The sequence below is a fragment of the Protomyctophum parallelum genome (assembly GCF_964188405.1).
Source record: "Protomyctophum parallelum genome assembly, chromosome: 3".
NCBI lineage: Eukaryota > Metazoa > Chordata > Actinopteri > Myctophiformes > Myctophidae > Protomyctophum > Protomyctophum parallelum.
The window spans coordinates 19,874,456-19,897,279 of NC_139698.1; the positions used below are offsets into that span (position 1 = coordinate 19,874,456).

Here is a 22,824-nt window from a genome sequence, read left to right on the forward strand (position 1 = left end):
AAATAGAAAATTGCTGCCAAAAACACCAATGGTACTCACAATACTTGCAGGTTAATCTCGTTAACGGGACCGTACTGTAAAGGGAACAAAAACAACCATGTTTCCATTGTATTTCCATAAAACATTTATTTTAAACAAATCATTTTCTTCGTGTATTTTTCCCCATCATATTTCTACACACATACAGACATCACACATATAATAATAACGCTTATGTGAAGTGTATTTTGGCGATGGCCATTTAATCAGACCAGTGTGTGTCCAGTGGAAACCTCGTATGAATCTGATCTCAGGTCAGAATGGGTTAATCAGACCAGTGTGTGTCCAGTGGAAACCTCGTATGAATCTGATCTCAGGTCAGAATGGGTTAATGGCAAAACACCTACCGTATGTGTGGCAGGCATACTGTACATGTGTGTTTACGCACAGCGTCTAGACACCATTCTAATACATGACATACATGTTGTTACGCACAGCGTCTATACCATCCTAAAAAGTGACTGTTTTGTGACCCCAAACGACAACAGCTTTAGCGAACATTGGCACTTCAAAACGGTGAACAAAGATAAGAAATAGGTGCATTTTTTATATACAGATGATGTGCTTATACAAAGTGAGTCTATATATATATTACACTGACATTTTTAACCACCAGCTCTCTCCGATTCACATACATTTAGTCTGTAAAAGCAGCATTCACACTTTGACACCATTATTATTTTTTTAAGATGATTCCTTTCGCCTTTATCGATAGGTTGAAAGTATAGTCTGACAGGAAACGAGGAGAGAATTCGGGGGGGGAGGGGGGGGGGGGACAACGACCGGTCGGGATCGGGAGTCGAACCTGCGGCATGCCGTCAGGCCGGCTCAGCAGCCCTTGGGGCTGTATTTTGCGTGTCTTAAATACCAGGTCTTATTACTTAACTTAAGACCGGCTGGAGGCGTGGTCAATGCTCTTTGGCCACTCAGAATACCCAAATGGCATTGACCACGCCTCCAGGTCTTATGCCTCCAGGTCTTAAGTTAAGTAATAAGACCTGGTACGTAAGACACGCAAAATAACAGCCCTTTGGTGCCCAGACGGTTGAGCTATAACCGCCCGGGCCTCTTGACAAAACCTTTTTGACCACACCAGCAATTAATAAATACTGAATTCAATGAAATTATGAAAATGTTAACATTGTATTAAATGTAGTGCAGGTTGGTGCCTTTTGCATGGTTTTCCTCCACCGTCGGTGTGTGAATGTAATGTAAATCTCTGTAAAGTGCCTTGGATAAAGGCGCTATATAAATGCACCATAAGCCACCATTTATCATCGGTTCTTTAGTTATGGGTCGTGAATAAAGCTGGTTTTGACCACAAAAAAAAAAAAAAACGCAATCTGGGAAAAGATTTTAGAGATAAATGCATTTTTGCGACTCTGTTTTACACTGAGGCCGATGGAGACGGAGTTCTCACGTCCAGTTGTGTGAGTTATTGGTCCCTATAGCAACCTAGAAACCCTCCAATGACCATCGAGGACGTCTCGTCAATGGCAGTGAAACCGCTGGATTTCAAATGACGACATGTCTCCTCAATGACAATGGCAGTATTGTATGCATGTACAGTAATGTGATATATATCTTTTTCTCTCCAAACTTGAATGTAGAACTCTATGCCGTGTCCACTGCATGGCAGCCTAAATCATATTAGTTTGGCCTATAAGCATCTAGTCCAGGGGTTCTCAACCCGTGGGGGTCACCAAATTATATTATGGGGGGGGGTCCCCAAATTATAAAAAATAAATAAAAAATAAAAAATACATATTTATTTTTGCAACTGGCTGGAAAGTGGAAATGAAGAGTAGTACATGCATAAACTTCCCTTAATGATTATATCTGGTTTCAGTATTCATTCAGGATATATTTTATCTATTATTTTATAATAATAAAGAAAATATATTTTTATAATGAATTATATTCACACATTATTACATTCCTTTATTTATTATTGTATTGGGGGTGAGGAGGAGGAGGAGGGGGTGTGGCGGGTGTCGCCAAGCCAGTGGCGTGCACAGATAGACACTAGGGCAGGGGTATTCAACATTTTTTTTTTTTTTTTAAGTTAATAATATAAATAACATCAGATGGTATACATTTCTCATGTGAAATTGCTGCAAAGGCCCCCAAAATGTCCCCCAAAGGCCCCCAAAATTCTGGCGCGCGCTACGCGCGCACAGTGTGGCCTGCCAGGGCGTATAACTCCCGGCCTGATTTGGAGTTCCACTCCGGGCCTGCACTCTGCACCCCATTATTAGTTGGGTGGAAGGGGATCTGATTTGTATAAGCTTGGCTTGACCATACTAAACGGGCATAGAGCCCCGCTCTCCGATGGACGCCGCGCATGGGACCGGACCTCTGTCTTATTCAAAAAAATATTTGTGGACCTTCATCATTTCTAGTTGAGGACCCCTGCACTAGGGGGTGCTAGAGCACCACCTGCCCTTTTGGCAATGTGCTAAAAAAACCCCAAAAATTAACGTTTTTTTTGTGTGTGTGTGGACCATGGTGACATTGATCAAATCTTGATAAAAAAACGCTTCTACTATATTATTTAGTCAGTGGTTCTTCGATAAAAAGAAAAATAGCAGACCTACAAGCTCGTAGCGCGCCACTCGATGGCGCGCTACGAGCTTGTAGATCTGCTATTTTTCAATAGCTAAAGCACGAAAATGGGTTCCCGCCCCAAAATGCGCTGCACAAGGTGCCCTTTTTTTTCACTTGAGCACCTGCCCCTCTAAATGTCTGTGCACGCCACTGGCCAAAGCATATTTCCAGGGGGGTCCACATGCAGCCAAAAAAGTCGAGACCCCCTGATCTGGTCTGATAAAACAGCAGAAAACCACATGGAACCGCATATTATTTTTTGCTGATCATATTTGACCCACAGTGTGAGGTGGACCAGAATGAGATGTGATTCACATCACAGCCCATCTGTGTCTCCGCGCCAGACACTGAAGCCATGATTTATATAGACTATTATTTCACTGTCGGGCAGAGACATCTCATCTCCATAATTCTAACTTTTTTTAAGTTTATGGGTAAATTAACTGCCCTACTTGATCACACTATACAGCCACAGTCACGCATGAAGCATCAAAAGTAGCAGACCCACACACACACACACACACACACACACACACACCCTCCCACTGCATTGCTATTTGCTACCATTACTGCCTAGCTGCAGTGTCACTCCTCCTCCATATTGATGGTTGCCATGGCAGCGGGGCCATTTTTGTGGACATAATGTGGCCCATCAAAAGACACGTGACCTTTCAAAGGATGGGATGGCCTACAAGCAGTCTAATGGATACGGCGGCTCAAAAGGAAAAAAGAGAAAAAAAAACGAGGCCTAAATATTTGATTTCCCCCCGGGCCCCGGGGTCCTATCTGAACAGACACAGCGACCATGTAACATAGATAAGTGACACAAATGGATAGCTGCTTCTTCACAATCCCCCCCCCTCCATTTTGAGAGTGGTGCAAGTATACCACTCCTATAGACAACTATGTGTGTCCCTGGCTGGCTGGGTGGGTCTGTCCGAGCACGGAAATAGCTATTGGTTGGTTTTCACAGTTTCACAACCAAGTGTGCACGGTTGCGCCCCACACACACACACACACACACACACACACACACACACACACACACACACACACACACACACACACACACACACACACACACACACACACACACAGTATGATGATTTGGAGTGTTACAGGGACCCCCACACGGTAACTCTGTCATTTCTCAACCATTCCGGACGCTCCGGGGCGGCTCGCCGGAACCGGGGCTGACCCCCTGGGTGTGTGTGCACCACTCACTTCACACGGGTGTGATTTTCTTTCTCACTTTTCTCGCTTCAAGTCTGGAAATCCTCCAATCACTGCATGCGCCCAAACGGGAGGAAACACCTCACGGGTTGTTCATGTCAAGGACCCCCACATTGACACCAATTAACCCGTGGACCCCCATTTGAAAATATATGCCAGGGACCCCCATAAGAAAATATCTTTTTTACGGATCTAGCAGTGATCGTGTGGTTATTTACATGTGGCGCTCAAACGCCTATACATATTAAATATTGTCATATTACTTCAACATATTCTATATTTGATTCAGTTTATTTGCATATTGGAATATAATGCCGCATTGTTTGAAGAAAATAGCTCACGTAAACGCCTCGCGATCTGAGGCGCCGTGAGCTTGGAGATCTGGTATTGTCACGGCTTTTGTGAGACGCTCTTGTATGATGATGTAATAGGGGGGCATTGATTTACAAAAACACAATGTGGAGATGATGACAGGACGGGGTCTTTAACCCATTTTGTGCAGGAACCCCTTTTGGTGTTAGCGTCATGTCGTGCTTTAGCTATTGAAAAATAGCAGACCTACAAGCTCGTAGCGCGCCACCGAGTGGCGCGCTACGAGCTTGTAGGTCTGCTATTTTTGAAAAATGACTGACGACTGACATAGAAACATATAGCTAGAATCTGATCTCAGGTCAGAATGGGTTAAACTTTGACACGTTCATTCACTCCTCGAGACAAATGAGGTGACGTGCAGGACAGCTAACGGTCGTGGTCTCGTGGGTGACTGGCGTGGGATCGATTGCGGAATAAATCAACTGCGTTTCTGGGCAAAAATGTAGCTTTTGAATAGATTAATAACCCGTACCACGAGCTCTCTGACCCAGTGCGTCTCAAACAGTCATATCAAGGAACCCCAGAAACATTTGATTTGGAGTATATCTGCCGATACCGATTTCCCCCCGATCCCATATTTATATCTTTTATAGTCTAATATCATGATATGGATGTAATAATATTGATATGAGGGATGTCCCGATCATGTTTAATTTGCTCCCGATCCGATTCCGATCATTTGAAAATGACGTGATCGCGGCCCCTGCATTTCCGATCACATGATCGGGACAAACCTATATCAAATATGTTTTTTTTTTATCCCACAATTTTGTAACCCATTTTTCACCCCTGTGTCAATCATCTAATGTGATCCTGGGCTCTACACACCCTCCACCAACCTAGTCCCCATATATGGGGGACAAGGGGAGAGCAACAGACTTGAACTCATGCTTCCTTCATGCCTGAGTGTCCAAGTTGCTCCTTTACACCTGGCAGGGGGGAGTTTCCCTGGTTGGACGTAGCGCGTGGAAGGAACACGTTATTCCAACCAGTTCCTTTCCCCTCCATCAGGCGCCCCGGCTGGCCAGGGGGAGGCAGTTTAGTGACCAGGATTACTGCATGTTTTTGTGAGGGTACCTACCCTAGGGGACACGGGGAGAACATGCAAACTCCACACAGAAAGGCCCTTTCACCAACCACGCCTTCGGGTATGGGCACTGATGACGAGGAAGAGGAAACACGCGCCAGCACCCACAGCGGGAATTGAACCCAGGACCTTCTAGCTGTGAGGAGACAGCACTACCAACTGTGCCACCGTGCCCTCAAGACCGCCCCGTCTGAAAACAGTTTAGCGTTTAAAACATGTTCAAAATTGTGTGGGGAAAATTGCCTGATCTATACAAGCTGCGTTGTCTTTTTAAATAGTCAATGCATGGGATTAGAGTGGTTGGAGTGGATTTGACGCTATAGCATGGGGACCCCCTCACCTTGAGAACCACCGCTCTCTGATCAACTAAGGTGACCATTAGATCACAGGTGTGTGCACGCGCACAAGCACGCGCGCGCCCAAGCACGCACGCACAAGCATGCACGCACACGCCGCCTCAAGGTTCCATTTGCTAACTCAGAGCTATTTGGTAAAAGCAGCTTTCTCTGTCGGTGCTCCATTTGATTGGGAAAGAGCTCCAGAAGTCCCTAAAAAAATCATTATTAATTCTCGGCCTTATCTGTTATAGTTCTTTTAGTTTTGAGTATACTTTCCGTCTTCTGTTTCATTTGACATTGCTGTATTTAAATGCATCTACAGCTTGTAGATCTGCTATTTTTTTGAAAAATCGAAGAACCACTGACATAGAAACAAAGCTTAGAAAACTGTCAGGAAGTAGAAGACATGTTTAGAATCTGATCTCAGGTCAGAACGGGTTAAATAAAGGTTATGATGATGATGACTCTCTCTCTCTCTCTCATTCAGCAACTTCCCAGGTATAACACGCGTGGCTCTCCACAGGGGGAATTCAAGTGCTAGGTGGCGGCGGCGGTGCCATCGTCGCCCCCTTGAGGCAGGCACTTCTGGAAGGGGTTGTAGGGCAGCGAGAGCAGGAGGAAGAGGAGCCCCGCCGCCACGAGCACGGCCCCGGCGGCGCCCGCGCACGACACCGACCAGGAGAGCTCGTGGTGCAGCGGCATGCTGTGGTCGCTGGCCAGCAGGGCCAGCAGGGACTGGTGGAACACCGCGATGGAGACAAGGATGAGGAGACCTGGGGGGAGGGAGGGGAGCATAGAGGAATGGAAGGATAGAGTGTCACAGTCACAGACTTTTGTCATTTATTGTACAGTCTAGGTCTTGTAAATTAACCCATTTAGACATGAGAAAAGATTCTACAAAATGTCTTGTAAATCCTGACAGTTTTCTGAAAAACCGCTATGTTTCCGTGTCAGTCGTTCTCATACATTTTCATGTCAAAGGACGCCCCAAAAATATCTGTATTTGGCCGCCGACCCCCCATCTGAAAACATGTTGTTAATTCATGTATAATTAAATTTACCCATAAGTATTGTGAAAATAGCCGACATACGAGTTCACAGCGTGCAGGGTGGGGGTCTCACCTGACAGAATGAAGCAGAAGGAGGCGGGCTTGAGGAAGAAGGGCACTGATTTGCTGATGGACATGGTGATACAGATGGAGCCCATCACCATCATGGTCAGACTGAACAGAGCCAAGATGGCCGCCGACAGGCTCAGGTCTGAGAGGCACGCACGTGCACGTCACATGGAGAAAGTGGACGGAAAGTATGCAAGTACAAGACAGAGGTCATTTTAACCCAAGATTTCAAAATCGTCTTTGTATTTCTTATTAAACGTAAGAATAATGACTTCTAGGAAGAAACAAGGGAAGACGGAAGGTGACAAGATGATACTGTATGTGTTCATTATTACAGTGGTGGGAATAAAAAACTCGAATGAGTGTTGATTTCATCGACTAAAACTAAGACGAAAAATGTCCGTCGACTACCTTTTTTTCACTGACGAACACTAAATGGAAACTACATGAAAACTATAAAGCTATGATGACTAAAACTAAGACTAAATATATTGATTTTACTTCAGCAAATAAAAACTAGACTAAAATGTTAGGAAGGGACTATAGTGGAGAAGAGATCCAGCACAAGTCATTGTACACTTGGTCGCATGCAAGTCTAAATTCAGCCATTACGACGGCATCAAGGCCCACCAAAATACATTTTAGTCGACAAAATCAACTGTAGATTTAGTCGACTAAAATCTAATGACATTTAGTCGACTAAAACTAGACTAACACTAAAACAAAATTAAGTTTAATTCCAAAGACTATAGAGCGTCGCAGTCCCGCCACCCCTCGAGAGACCCGGAAAAGAAATCCACGTTCATTTTCCTCATGGACCTTTCAGAAAGTATTTATTTAAAGACGTTTACACCGCGGACAAAGCCAACTCCTGTCGTGACAAATCATGTGTCACGTGTAGGTGAGGTAAGAACCCAAACGCAGGACAGCCAGGCATGTAGTGTTGGAAACCATTAAATGGTGTTTTAATTCAGAAGACATGAAATAACTTAAAACAGACTGAAACAGGTGACAGGATACAATGACTCAACAAACACTGACTGGGGAACAAGACTGATATACACATGAGGGTTGATTACAAAATGAGACACAGCTGGAGCAAACAAACATAGAACCATGAAAACTAGACCAGGGAACAAAACATAGGAATACAAGACCTAGACTGTACAATAAATGACAAAAGTCTGTGACTGTGACATCATGACAACAAACACAATGTTTCGGGCTGAACAAATACTTATAAAAGAAGAAGAAAACGGCAGGTTACAACACTTTTTTTGTTGTTTTTCTTCTTTGTAATTATTTGTTTGGTCCAAAATGTTGTTTGTTGTTTGATGTCACGACAACAGTTGGCTTTGTACGACGCTTATAAGGTCTTTAAATAAATACGTTTTGAAATGTAAAAATGCGTTGGAAACTATTTCCTGGGCCTGGCGTCGTCATGAAAGGGGGCGGGACTGCGACGCTCTATATGACTAAACTAAAATAGAAATGTGCTGCCAAAAACACTGACTCAGATGTTGTGAAGTGTTGTGAAGTGCAGAGAGAGCATAGGATCAGGGGTGAACAACGTGTAGTGTATCTCACTCTTGTTGGCGGTCTTGCCGAATATGACGGCGCTCTCCCCAGAGGTGAAGAATTTGAAGTAAGTACAGTTGGTTTCTGTGAGTGGAAAAAGACACAATGATCAGACACATGCTCATGCGCACACACACACACACACACACACACACACACACACACACACACACACACACACACACACACACACACACACACACACACACACACACACACACACACACACACACAGGTTGCTGGTTATGTATGATGTGGCTTCTCATGCGCATCCATGCGCTCTTTCCTCGCAGGCATCTTCTCCTATTTATATCCACACACACACACACACACACACACACACATGCGCGCTCGCACAGTCGCACAGTCGCACACGCAAACACGCACAAACACACACGCAAACAAAACATACACACACACACACACACACACACACACACTCCCACATGCAAGCACACTCTGAGTCTCGCACATATGGTGCCACCAGAGAGACAGAGAGAGAGAGAGGGAGAGGGAGAGGGAGAGAGAGAGAGACAGAGACAGAGAGAGGCAGCAAGACAGAGAGAGAGAGATGGATGGATGGGATATGAAAGAGAGAGAGAAAAATATGTCTATAGAAATGAGAAGATGAGTGCAGACGGAATTAAAGGGGAGGAGAGGAGACAGAATGACAGACGGAAGGGGAGGAGAGGAGACAGAATGACAGACGGTTAAGGGGAGGAGAGGAGACATAATGACAGACGGTTAAGGGGAGGAGAGGAGACAGAATGACAGACGGTTAAGGGGAGGAGAGGAGACAGAATGACAGACGGAAAGGGGAGGAGAGGAGACAGAATGACAGACGGTTAAGGGGAGGAGAGGAGACAGAATGACAGACGGAAAGGGGAGGAGAGGAGACAGAATGACAGACGGAAAGGGGAGGAGAGGAGACAGAATGACAGACGGTTAAGGGAGGAGAGGAGACAGAATGACAGACGGAAAGGGGAGGAGAGGAGACAGAATGACAGACGGAAAGGGGAGGAGAGGAGACAGAATGACAGACGGAAAGGGGAGGAGAGGAGACAGAATGACAGACGGTTAAGGGGAGGAGAGGAGACAGAATGACAGACGGAAAGGGGAGGAGAGGAGACAGAATGACAGACGGAAAGGGGAGGAGAGGAGACAGAATGACAGACGGTTAAGGGGAGGAGAGGAGACAGAATGACAGACGGAAAGGGAGGAGAGGAGACAGAATGACAGACAGAAAGGGAGGAGAGGAGACAGAATGACAGACGGTTAAGGGGAGGAGAGGAGACAGAATGACAGACGGTTAAGGGGAGGAGAGGAGACAGAATGACAGACGGAAAGGGGAGGAGAGGAGACAGAATGACAGACGGTTAAGGGGAGGAGAGGAGACAGAATGACAGACGGAAAGGGGAGGAGAGGAGACAGAATGACAGACGGAAAGGGGAGGAGAGGAGACAGAATGACAGACGGTTAAGGGGAGGAGAGGAGACAGAATGACAGACGGAAAGGGGAGGAGAGGAGACAGAATGACAGACGGTTAAGGGGAGGAGAGGAGACAGAATGACAGACGGAAAGGGAGGAGAGGAGACAGAATGACAGACGGTTAAGGGGAGGAGAGGAGACAGAATGACAGACGGAATTAAAGGGGAGGAGAGGAGACAGAATGACAGACGGAAAGGGAGGAGAGGAGACAGAATGACAGACGGTTAAGGGGAGGAGAGGAGACAGAATGACAGACGGTTAAGGGGAGGAGAGGAGACAGAATGACAGACGGAAAGGGGAGGAGAGGAGACAGAATGACAGACGGAGGAGTAAGAGGAGACAGAATGACAGACGCTATACGCCTTACTCGATCACACTACGGCAGTGGTTTTCAACCCTTTTCACGGACCATTATTTATTCTGCCATTTGAAACCACAGAACCACAATTTGATGACCTTTATTTAGCATCTCGGAAACCAAAACTTTTTATATTTTGTTGTCGTCGGCGTATAAGAGGTCCACAATTCCATTAGTAACGATTGGTAACGATTTAGTTCCCAGATTTTCATAGATTTCTCTTACTACATGCTGTATTGATGTCCAGAGATTAACAGGCAAAAGTTGATCAAATAAAATAAAACAATTATTCTACATGCTCCAATTGTGTATAGACTTCTTGTAAATTAAGTAATGCACATGTTTAGCAATCATTTAAACACCCATCCATCTGGATGGATGGAGGGTTGGAGTGAGGGAGTGTGTGTGGGGGAGGGAGGGGGGAAGAGGGCAGATGGAGAGGTGGTCAGTGCTGGGGAAAAGAGACAGATGGAGGGATGGGGTGACAGGAGGAGAGAGAGAGAGAGAGAGAGAGAGAGAGAGAGAGAGCATTAAAAACAGTGTCTCTCCAAAGTCAACTCATTCCTTTTCCTTTCTTGCTCTACCACTGCCTCGACTCCTTGTCCCTGTCGTATAATTCCATATAAATGAAACCGTAATGTAGGCTAAATCAGTAAAAGGTCTCATCATTACAAGGTCCGTCTGTAGACTCCTCAATTCTCAGAGACAGGAATGTTTACACTTCACATCTATTGTTCTAAAACCTTTGAAGCTTGCTCTCCTGGGGTGGGACTCCAGAATCTTCCAGGTCCCTCGGTGACCAGTTGGTCACTCTCCGTCATTGACTTTCGCTGAGTAACTGTTCCACATTTAAAGAATGACGTTTAACAATCTGTCAGTATAGAATAATGAGAGACGCTAACTATTAATAGTGAGTGCAATTTGTACTGATTTAAAATGTGCTATAAGATAGTGTTCGTTACTGGGTTGAACTGTTTTAATTCCTTTCTTAAATATAGTCTGTTCAGTTCCATTTTTAGTTATGTTTAACTGTGTTCATAAGAGTCTGTTCAGTTTTCATCTAGTTCTGTTATGTTTTAACTACGTATTCATTAGATCTGCAATTCATCATTCATCTGTTGTTTTAGTGCAAAGGTAGAACTAATTCCATGAACAGTGTCTCTGCTAAGAGGCCCGCCTCTGTAAACCTGAATGAGCTACTAGCCCAGATTTCATTGGTCGAAAAAGTCAGGAAGTGCCTAGTTCATGTACTGGAAAGGAGGGATCAGATCCGAAGTATATAACACCTTGTATTTCTTGTGAATGGGGCTGTTCGAACGAGTCTTCATTTGGCTCTTACTATGGTTGGAACAGACCTTTGTGACATGCTTGCTTTGTAGCGACTGAATCTCGTGTGTTTTACCAAATAAACGCTGAGATCTGGAGAACCTTTGTCCTGCCTTTCTTCTTCACTCCCCGTGCGGACGACACACACATCGGTGATTTTATACGACATCCCTCCCTTCCTTTTGTTTGCATTGGAGGGGTGCTAGTACGTTCAATGGAGGGTGCTAGTCCCTCCATTGGAGAGGTGCTAGACTGTCCATTGGAGGGGTGCTAGCCTGTCCATTGGAGAGATGCTAGTCCGTCCATTGGAGAGGTGCTAGCCTGTCCATTGGAGAGGTGCTAGCCCGTCCATTGGAGAGATGCTAGTCCGTCCATTGGAGAGGTGCTAGCCTGTCCATTGGAGAGGTGCTAGCCTGTCCATTGGAGAGATGCTAGTCCGTCCATTGGAGAGGTGCTAGCCTGTCCATTGGAGAGATGCTAGCCTGTCCATTGGAGAGGTGCTAGCCTGTCCATTGGAGAGGTGCTAGCCTGTCCATTGGAGAGGTGCTAGCCTGTCCATTGGAGAGGTGCTAGCCTGTCCATTGGAGAGATGCTAGTCCGTCCATTGGAGAGATGCTAGTCCGTCCATTGGAGGTGCTAGCCTGTCCATTGGAGAGGTGCTAGCCTGTCCATTGGAGAGGTGCTAGCCTGTCCATTGGAGAGGTGCTAGCCTGTCCATTGGAGGGGTGCTAGCCTGTCCATTGGAGAGGTGCTAGCCTGTCCATTGGAGAGGTGCTAGCCTGTCCATTGGAGAGGTGCTAGCCTGTCCATTGGAGAGGTGCTAGCCTGTCCATTGGAGAGGTGCTAGCCTGTCCATTGGAGGTGCTAGCCTGTCCATTGGAGAGGTGCTAGCCTGTCCATTGGAGAGGTGCTAGCCTGTCCATTGGAGAGGTGCTAGCCTGTCCATTGGAGGTGCTAGCCTGTCCATTGGAGAGGTGCTAGCCTGTCCATTGGAGAGGTGCTAGCCTGTCCATTGGAGAGGTGCTAGCCTGTCCATTGGAGGTGCTAGCCTGTCCATTGGAGGGGTGCTAGCCTGTCCATTGGAGGGGTGCTAGCCTGTCCATTGGAGGTGCTAGCCTGTCCATTAGAGAGGTGCTAGCCTGTCCATTGGAGAGGTGCTAGCCTGTCCATTGGAGAGATGCTAGCCTGTCCATTGGAGGTGCTAGCCTGTCCATTGGAGGGGTGCTAGCCTGTCCATTGGAGAGGTGCTAGTCCCTCCATTGGAGAGGTGCTAGCCCGTCCATTGGAGAGGTGCTAGCCTGTCCATTGGAGAGGTGCTAGCCTGTCCATTGGAGAGGTGCTAGCCTGTCCATTGGAGGGGTGCTAGCCTGTCCATTGGAGGTGCTAGCCTGTCCATTGGAGAGATGCTAGTCCGTCCATTGGAGAGATGCTAGTCCCTCCATTGGAGAGGTGCTAGCCTGTCCATTGGAGAGATGCTAGTCCGTCCATTGGAGGTGCTAGCCTGTCCATTGGAGGGGTGCTAGCCTGTCCATTGGAGGGGTGCTAGCCTGTCCATTGGAGAGGTGCTAGCCTGTCCATTGGAGAGGTGCTAGCCTGTCCATTGGAGAGGTGCTAGCCTGTCCATTGGAGGGGTGCTAGCCTGTCCATTGGAGGTGTGCTAGCCTGTCCATTGGAGGTGCTAGCCTGTCCATTAGAGAGGTGCTAGCCTGTCCATTGGAGAGGTGCTAGCCTGTCCATTGGAGAGATGCTAGCCTGTCCATTGGAGGTGCTAGCCTGTCCATTGGAGGGGTGCTAGCCTGTCCATTGGAGAGGTGCTAGTCCCTCCATTGGAGAGGTGCTAGCCCGTCCATTGGAGAGGTGCTAGCCTGTCCATTGGAGAGGTGCTAGCCTGTCCATTGGAGAGGTGCTAGCCTGTCCATTGGAGGGGTGCTAGCCTGTCCATTGGAGGTGCTAGCCTGTCCATTGGAGAGATGCTAGTCCGTCCATTGGAGAGATGCTAGTCCCTCCATTGGAGAGGTGCTAGCCTGTCCATTGGAGAGATGCTAGTCCGTCCATTGGAGGTGCTAGCCTGTCCATTGGAGGGGTGCTAGCCTGTCCATTGGAGGGGTGCTAGCCTGTCCATTGGAGAGGTGCTAGCCTGTCCATTGGAGAGGTGCTAGCCTGTCCATTGGAGAGGTGCTAGCCTGTCCATTGGAGGGGTGCTAGCCTGTCCATTGGAGGTGCTAGCCTGTCCATTGGAGAGATGCTAGTCCGTCCATTGGAGAGATGCTAGTCCCTCCATTGGAGAGGTGCTAGCCTGTCCATTGGAGAGATGCTAGTCCGTCCATTGGAGGTGCTAGCCTGTCCATTGGAGGGGTGCTAGCCTGTCCATTGGAGGGGTGCTAGCCTGTCCATTGGAGGGGTGCTAGCCTGTCCATTGGAGGTGCTAGCCTGTCCATTGGAGAGGTGCTAGCCTGTCCATTGGAGAGGTGCTAGCCTGTCCATTGGAGAGGTGCTAGCCTGTCCATTGGAGAGGTGCTAGCCTGTCCATTGGAGAGGTGCTAGCCTGTCCATTGGAGAGGTGCTAGCCTGTCCATTGGAGGTGCTAGCCTGTCCATTGGAGGGGTGCTAGCCTGTCCATTGGAGAGGTGCTAGTCCCTCCATTGGAGAGGTGCTAGCCCGTCCATTGGAGGGGTGCTAGCCTGTCCATTGGAGAGGTGCTAGTCCCTCCATTGTAGAGGTGCTAGCCTGTCCATTGGAGAGGTGCTAGTCCCTCCATTGGAGAGGTGCTAGCCCGTCCATTGGAGAGGTGCTAGCCTGTCCATTGGAGAGGTGCTAGCCTGTCCATTGGAGAGGTGCTAGCCTGTCCATTGGAGGGGTGCTAGCCTGTCCATTGGAGAGGTGCTAGTCCCTCCATTGGAGAGGTGCTAGCCCGTCCATTGGAGGGGTGCTAGCCTGTCCATTGGAGAGGTGCTAGTCCCTCCATTGTAGAGGTGCTAGCCTGTCCATTGGAGAGGTGCTAGTCCCTCCATTGGAGAGGTGCTAGCCCGTCCATTGGAGAGGTGCTAGCCTGTCCATTGGAGAGGTGCTAGCCTGTCCATTGGAGAGGTGCTAGCCTGTCCATTGGAGGGGTGCTAGCCTGTCCATTGGAGGGGTGCTAGCCTGTCCATTGGAGGGGTGCTAGCCTGTCCATTGGAGGTGCTAGCCTGTCCATTGGAGAGATGCTAGTCCGTCCATTGGAGAGGTGCTAGCCTGTCCATTGGAGGGGTGCTAGCCTGTCCATTGGAGAGGTGCTAGCCTGTCCATTGGAGAGGTGCTAGCCTGTCCATTGGAGAGGTGCTAGCCTGTCCATTGGAGAGGTGCTAGCCTGTCCATTGGAGAGGTGCTAGCCTGTCCATTGGAGAGGTGCTAGCCTGTCCATTGGAGAGGTGCTAGCCTGTCCATTGGAGAGGTGCTAGCCTGTCCATTGGAGGGGTGCTAGTCCGTCCAATGCATGGCTTTCCGAACTTACAGTACGACATACTGTAGGGCAGCCTATATGGACGTTTAATGTTTGTCGTGAGAGCCTAATTATATATATTTCCTGTCCCAGCCAAAAGTCTATGGACATTTAATGTTTGTTTTTAGGGTAATTTATGATGTAATGTACATGCCAGCCATCTCGCTGATATCTCGCAATCCATTCATTTCATTCTTCACAGACATCAACACGCTCACATCACTTCACGAGTGTGATTTTATTTTAACCTGCACATCTAACAAATGTATTTTCCGTTTTAAGTAGTGGGGTTGGTTGAGTAACCCCACTAGATCTCTCTCTCTCTCTCTCTCTCTCTCTCTCTATATTTAGATCTAAACTGTGAAGTGGTCACATTCCGCTTGGCTTCACCGACACAGAGGAGAGAGACTTTCACTCACCACACACACACACACACAGTTCTGCCGCAACAGCGATATAATAATATTTCGCAGTCGCCAGAAGAGACCTTTGGTGGTGGAGATAGATAGATAGATAGATAGATAGATAGATAGATAGATAGATAGATAGATAGATAGATAGATAGATAGATAGATAGATAGATAGATAGATAGATAGATAGATAGATAGATAGATAGATAGATAGATAGATAGATAGATAGATGACAATCAGGACGTGACGGGTAACGGAGGCGTGCGAACGGGGGCCGTAAAAACAACAACAAAGACAATCGTTTTCTCTCCAAACGCCACATTGCCTGCAGCACCACTGTGATGACGGCCCTGTGTGGGCCAAGCGTGTTTGGATGGTCTCTCTCTCTCTCTCTCTCTCTCTCTCTCTCTCTCTCTCTCTCTCTCTCTCTCTCTCTCCCCTCTCTCTCTCTCTCTCTCTCTCTCTCTCTCCTCTCTCTCCTCTCTCTCCCAGGACACCCACGTCGTCTGTGTCTCTAGAAGCATCCGGCAGATAAATAGATGTTACGATATCGTATACGTCGGGACACTGTCGTGGGAAGAAAACGCTTATCTCCATATTTATTTTAACTTTCAGTGATTTCTTTCGTAAATTAACCCATTTAGACCTGAGGCAGATTTTCTTTTTTAAAACAACAACAACTAACTAGTTTTCTGATATGTTTCTATGTCAGTGGTTCTCAACCTTCCCATGTCAAGGACCCCCGGAATTATCTGTATTTGGCCGCAGAACCCCCATCTGAAAATATGTTGTTCCAGGGACCCCCCCCCCCCCAGAAGCAAAGATTTTAGTTAAAAACCTTAAAAATATATCAAAAATATCTAATAATGCCTAGTTGATCACACTAGCACGGAGTCACAGAAATGTTGCAAAAAGAGCAGATCAACACCACGAAGCGACACGCGCTTCCAGCTTGTCCATCCGCTGTTTTTGTCGCTTTTGAATTTGAATCCTGAAAACGTTCAAAAGTGACAGTTTTGGGACTTAACGCGGATTCCAATTTCCACGTGACAGAGACGGTATTTCTAACGCGTCGTTGATCTGAAGAAAAATCTCAACATTCTGCCAGAGAACGCGACATCAAAAGCACGCAAAGCACAATAAGGGCCTTTCTCGGCCCCACCCCACTCTAATTGTTTATATTGTGTTTTATTTAACCCATTCTGACCTGAGATCAGATTCATACGAGGTTTCCATTGGACACACACTGGTCTGATTAACCCATTCTGACCTGAGATCAGATTCTAAAAATGTCAGTCGTTCAAAAACGTTTTTTAGATGGGGGGGGGGGGGGGGGTCCGCGGCCCAAACGCACATCAACGCAGCAGGGTCCGTGACACGGAAAACGCTTTGAGAAGCACTGGACTTTACGGCGCGCGGCGTGACATAACTGGATTTTCTCGCTCAGCATCATCTTTCTTTAATGACTCGATTTGCACATTATCTGTAGGATGACCCAGATACATACATATAATACAGCCTGCCTCACATATACTCACTGGCCCTCTTCTGCGAGATTACCACACACACACACGCGCACACACACACACACACACACACACACACACACACACACACACACACACACACACACACACACACACACACACACACACACACACGCATGCATGCACGCACACGCAGATCTCAGAGATCACTTGCGCGTCGGTTATAAATCTGTAGATATCCTCAGCTGTAAATCCAGAACTATATATTTAATATTTTTTTCCCTTCCCAGATAATAAAGCTCCCTCAAAGATGACCCCCCCCCCCACACACACACACACACACACACACATTTCATTCAGTCGACTGTATTCCACTAATATGTTATCGCCATAATAATGCCATTTACGGTGGTGGAAAGTAACCGAGTTGTACATTTACTTAAGTACTGTATAATTAGGTATACAATTTTGAGGTATGTGTACTTTGCTTGAGTATTTCCAATTTCCAATACTTCTACTCCACTACATCTCTGAGGCGAATATTGTATACTTTTACTCCACTGTAATTATCCGAAAACTTTAGTTACTTTAATTACTTTATAGATTTGATTGTTATTACAAAACCTATACATAAACCACTTTGGCCCTATATACTGGTATACATTTACACCATTTGAAAAAAGCCCATTTACCAGCTCTCAATGCACTGCGATGCGATGCATTGTGAGCTTGTAGATCTGCTATTTGTGGCAGCTCGAGTGTGCATGTGTGAGACAAAATAAGGTTGAGAGCTACTAAAACACCCGCATTAGAATGGAAACAACTATAGCTCTATTTCTGACTGCGGGAGGGGTGGTGGAAATAGAGAACATCTATATGAAACAATTCAAAGCCAACATGTATGTTGGGACAGGATTATAGGCCGATTCAGGGGGTACATGTGTTTTGGTGTGGACTTCTCCTTTAAGTAGGCTACAGTACTTTAACCGATTCTGGGCGGGAACCCGTTTTGGTGTTTTAAGCATTATGTTATACTTCAGCTATTGAAAAATAGCAGATCTACAAGCACCGAGTGCCACGCTATATGAGCTTGTATAGATCTGCTATTTTTGAAAAATCGTGAAAATGTGGCCCCAAATCGTTGAATATATATTCTTTCAGAGTGAATTTTCAGATGGGGGGGGGGGGGGGGGGGGGGGTTCGGCAGCCCAATTACATATATTTCCGGGGGTCCTTGACATAAAAATGTTTGAAAACAACGGACACATAGAAACATGAGGTTTTCCTGAAAACTCTCAGGACATTTTGTAGAATCATCCTCCTCAGGTCTATATAGGGTTAAGTAAGTAAATGTATACTAACACATACAGTATAATGGTTATACATTCCACCACTGCAATTGGGTGGGAATCTGAGTGTATAATATAGCTATAGATGAATAAACAAACGGCGTGTAAAATAAATGTATGCTAGGACAGATGTACTGTATGTGTGCATTCATCCCCCCAGGGGCCATGCATCATATTATTAGCTATGCCAGCTCCCTCCCTGCCTGTGTGTTCACCTCAGGGTGATGATGATGATGATGGCAAAGAGAAATGGGGAAAACGTGAGGTGTTTGTTGTCCTTCCTCTTCTTTCTCCCCCCCCCCCCCCCCCCCCCATTATGACCAGTGGTGGAAAGAAAAGTACTTGCGTGTTTTACTTTTAACCCATTTTAGACCCCATGAGGACGATTCTACAAATGCCTTCTAAAAATCCTGACGGTTTTCAGAAAAACCTCGTGTTTCTATATATACACACGTCAACATTTTCATGTCAAGGGCCACCAAAAATAATGTGTAATTGGCCGTCGACCTCCCCATCTGAAAATATGTCCAGATGCAAAGATATGGGAGTTAAAAACGTTTGCTCTAAAATAATATAACAAGCTCGTAGGTCTGCTATTTTTCAACAGCTAAAGTATACCATATAATTGCTATAAACACCAAAAGGGATAGCCCGCCCAGAATGGGTTAAAGGTATACAGTATATTCAGTGATTTCACTTAATTCAAACGTCACTTCTCTTTTTGTTTTGTTGTGATAATCCTCTCTACTATAGAGTGTGCTGACCATATAAGGAGTTCCTCCCTGTCCCCAGTTAACCCCATGGGGTTCAAAAAACCTTTGGTTTAATTTTTTGGCTATGGGTGGCCCAGCCTTCATCCAATCAGGATAGAGGGGCCTTCCGCCATGGAAACGCACACACACACACACGAACGCACGCACATGTGTGTTCTGCCACAACACTGAGGATATGATAATATTTTGCTGCAGTCGCCAGAAGAGACACCATCATCATCATCATCATCATCATCATCATCAACTGCGGTGCAACTCATTTCCAAAGCCCCCTCCTCCTCCTCCTGCTCTTTGCCCCTTTCGTCCATGTTTTAATTCACTTTCATCATCAGGTGTTGCCGGAGAACGAATGTGACACATGAGGACAGCCTCGAGGTATAGTAGAAAGAAACCCCCCACCCCCTCCCCCCACCCGCACGCAGGGGGTGGAAAGACGGTATAACGGGGCCAAGAGGCAGTATATGGTGGAAAGTATATGTACGCTCCACCACTGCATATACAGCAGGGGGGGGGGGGGGGTCTCAACGCCAGGGACGTGCACACACAAGACATCCAAGGGGGGGGGGCTTCAGCCCCCTTTTACCCCGTCTGTAAAACAACTGCCCTTTCCAGACCACGAATGCATGCAGCATTCAGGATAATTGCTTTTTTCCCATGAACTTGAACACAGTATTTTTGCGTTGTTTTAGAAATCCATGTCGTTACACGGCATCTCCACTACATAGCTAAAGAGGGCTGGGTTGCGCCCCGAAAATAGCTGATCTATACAAGCTACATAATGTATAGATCATATCTATACAAGCTTGTATAGATCTGCTATTTTTGTCCAAAAGTGCCCTCTTTCAGCCCCTGCCTCTCTAACACTCTCTGCACGTCCCTGCTCAGTGTTTTTGGCCGGGGACCCCCCCGGGAAAGGCTTTGGCCATGTATCGTGACCCACGCCCCCCTCCTCCTCCCCACCCCTGATAGAGCGTCGCAGTCCCTCCCCCTTTCAGAACAACTAGTGGCCCAGGAAATGAATCCCAATGCATTTTTCCCCATAGGCATTTCTTAATTATTTAAAGACTTTTTAAGTGTCGTGCGAAGCCAACTCTTGTCTTGACAAATCATGACAACAAACACAATCTTTCGGGCCAAACAAAGAATTAGAAAGTAGAAAATAACAGCAGGTTACAACACTTTTTTTTTTTTTTTCTTCTTTGTAATTATTTGTTTGGTCCAAAATATTGTGTTTGTTGTCATGATTTGTCACGACAAGAGTTGGCTTCGTACGACGCTTAAAAGGTCTTTAAATAAATAATTTAAGAAATGCCTTGGGATTCATTTCCTGGGCCACTCGTTGTTCTGAAAGGGGGAGGGACTGCGACGCTCTATACAAACCGACTGCAAAATTAATAATAAGGAAAACATATCGTAAATGAATACTGAACGCAGATATAATCATTAACTGGTTCAGACCGTATACGACGCGTGGGCGCGTCATAAGCAACCCAACCGACGGGTGTATACGTCCTCAGGTCTAAATGGGTTAAGGAAAGTTTATGCATAACTCAAGTCCCGTTATCTAGGACTAGGTCTAGGACCAGGATTTACACCTCGGAGGAATAAGCCTGGTCTGTGTTTCTAAATTGCTGTGTGATCCGGCCTCTGACCGGATGGTAAAATCTAATTAAAAGAAATCGTATTCCCGTTTGAGGTTCCCGTCTTTTTCTGCGTGGCTTTGTTTTGGCCCCCACAGGTTTGTTCTTTGTTTTGGCCCCCACAGGTTTGTTCCACAGTCTCACTCTAGAAAAGGCACATAGCGACTTTTTTGTCAGCGACCCTGAAAGGCAGGTTTGTGTATTCTCGATAGTCACTACGAGTTGGAATAAAAAATGGAAATTAAACTATTCCTGGACGTACTTGAAGAAACGTGTCGGATTCATAGGCTTCATCACTGCTTTTATATATTGGGTAGGTCCTAAAAATGACGATACTCCTTGACCACGGGGAATTTTGGGTACTACCGATTCTAGGTTTGTGGTTTCCTGCCTGATGGCTACAAATCAGTGGCACATGACGTACTGTAAGTTACCGTCCCCTCCCGACCGGATATTATTAACCCATTTCGACCTAAGGACGATTCTACAAATGACAGTTTTCTTGAAAAACCCTATGTTTCTATGTCAGTGGAGTTATATAAACGTTCGCTCTGAAAGAATATATATATTCAAAGATTCGCGGCACATTTTCAAGATTTTTCCCCAAAAATAGCAGATATACAAGCTCGTAGCGTGCCACTCGGTGCCGCTCTATGAGCTTGTAGATCTGCTATTGCTCAATAGCTAAAGCATAACAGTGCTTAAAACACCAAAAGGGGTTAAACCCGAAAAGAAATGCTTCCCAGGCTAGGGGTCTAGGGGTTTATTTGGTCAATAGTATCCAATGATTAATAACATAGCAGAGTGGCCATTCACACTCGGGTGACAACAGTCTCCCGGCTTCTATATTGGGGCCATTTACACCCCCCCCCCCCCCCCCCCGGGGGCGCACCGCTCATACCCACCCACCCCCTGCTCCACAGAAACACTTGCTGGAACCCGGTCAACTCAATAAAACTGTTGGCGTTGACAACAAGGCAGGCAGTGCCAACTAGAACCCGCGCTTGAGCCCGTGTCAGGTGAGGTCAGTGCACGTCCGGGCAGGGCCAAGCATGGCCGAGTTCAGGTGTGGCGCACACACACACACACACACACACACACACACACACACACACACACACACACACACACACACACACACACACACACACACACACACACACACACACACACACACACACACACACACACACACACACAATTGTTGAATGTTGACAGCCGCAGTACCAAGTTACAATCACAACAAGACCTATACACCTCATGGGAATGATTCCCAGCAGAGGACCTCCGACAAGCCATAGCCTCAGGGTCACCCTTTGGTGTGGTTTAAGGCCATTGAATTCCATTATGCGCTTAGTTAAAACACCAAAAGGGGTTCACATCCAGAATGGGTTTTAACTCAACGCAGGCAGAGTTGTTGGATCATGTCAGCGGTGGAAAAAGTACTAAATTGTTTGACTTAAGTAAAAGTAGCAATAATGCAATTTAGAAGTACTTTGTTACAAGTAAAAGTACGGAATTGAAAATGTACTTGAGTAAAAGTGCAAAAGTATCTGCATCAAAATGCACTTAAAGTACTAAAAGTAAAAGTAGGCTACTCATATTGGAGAATGTCCCATTTCACAAGTTCAAAATGTTTACAAAATCTATTGAAAATAGATATCAATATCAATCTAACTCTCATACACCAGTCTGAAACTTTCAAACAGCTGCTCTTCCTATTCTTTCAAAATAGTCGAGAGCCAGTGTTGATTCCGTTGACTAAACCAAGACGAAAAATGTTCGTCGACTACCTTTTTTCACTGACGAAAACTAAATGGAAACTACATGATGACTAAAACTGAGACTAAATATATTGACAATTTCGTCAACAAATAGAAACTAGACTGAAATGTTATGAAGGGACTAGTGGACAAGATATCCAGTATAAGTCATTGGCTGCATGCTGAAAATAGCAGATCTAGAAGCTTCTACGTTAGATCTGCTATTTTCAGCAAGTATAAAATCAGCCATTACGACGGCATCAAGGCCCGACAAAATAACTCAGTCGACTAAATCGACTGTAGATTTAGTCAACTCAAACTAGACCAACACTAAAACATTCCAGGTGACTAAAATGTGACAAAAACTAAATGACGTTT

The 22,824-nt window shown here is 46.1% G+C and overlaps 1 protein-coding gene across 2 annotated transcripts in view; it reads right to left on the reverse strand.

Annotated features, from left to right (window-relative positions):
• Positions 1 to 4,564: 4,564 nt before the first annotated feature.
• The window catches only part of cacng6b (calcium channel, voltage-dependent, gamma subunit 6b), a 41,946-nt gene continuing 23,686 nt past the window's right edge, over positions 4,565 to 22,824 (reverse strand). For both annotated transcript variants that reach the window (XM_083761481.1, XM_083761480.1), the window contains 3 exons: positions 8,382 to 8,456; positions 6,799 to 6,936; positions 4,565 to 6,449 (listed from right to left, as the gene is read on the reverse strand). In XM_083761481.1, the coding sequence (XP_083617607.1) occupies positions 6,214 to 6,449; positions 6,799 to 6,936; positions 8,382 to 8,456 (449 nt within the window). In that variant the 3' untranslated portion in view covers positions 4,565 to 6,213. The remainder of the gene's footprint in view (positions 6,450 to 6,798; positions 6,937 to 8,381; positions 8,457 to 22,824) is intronic.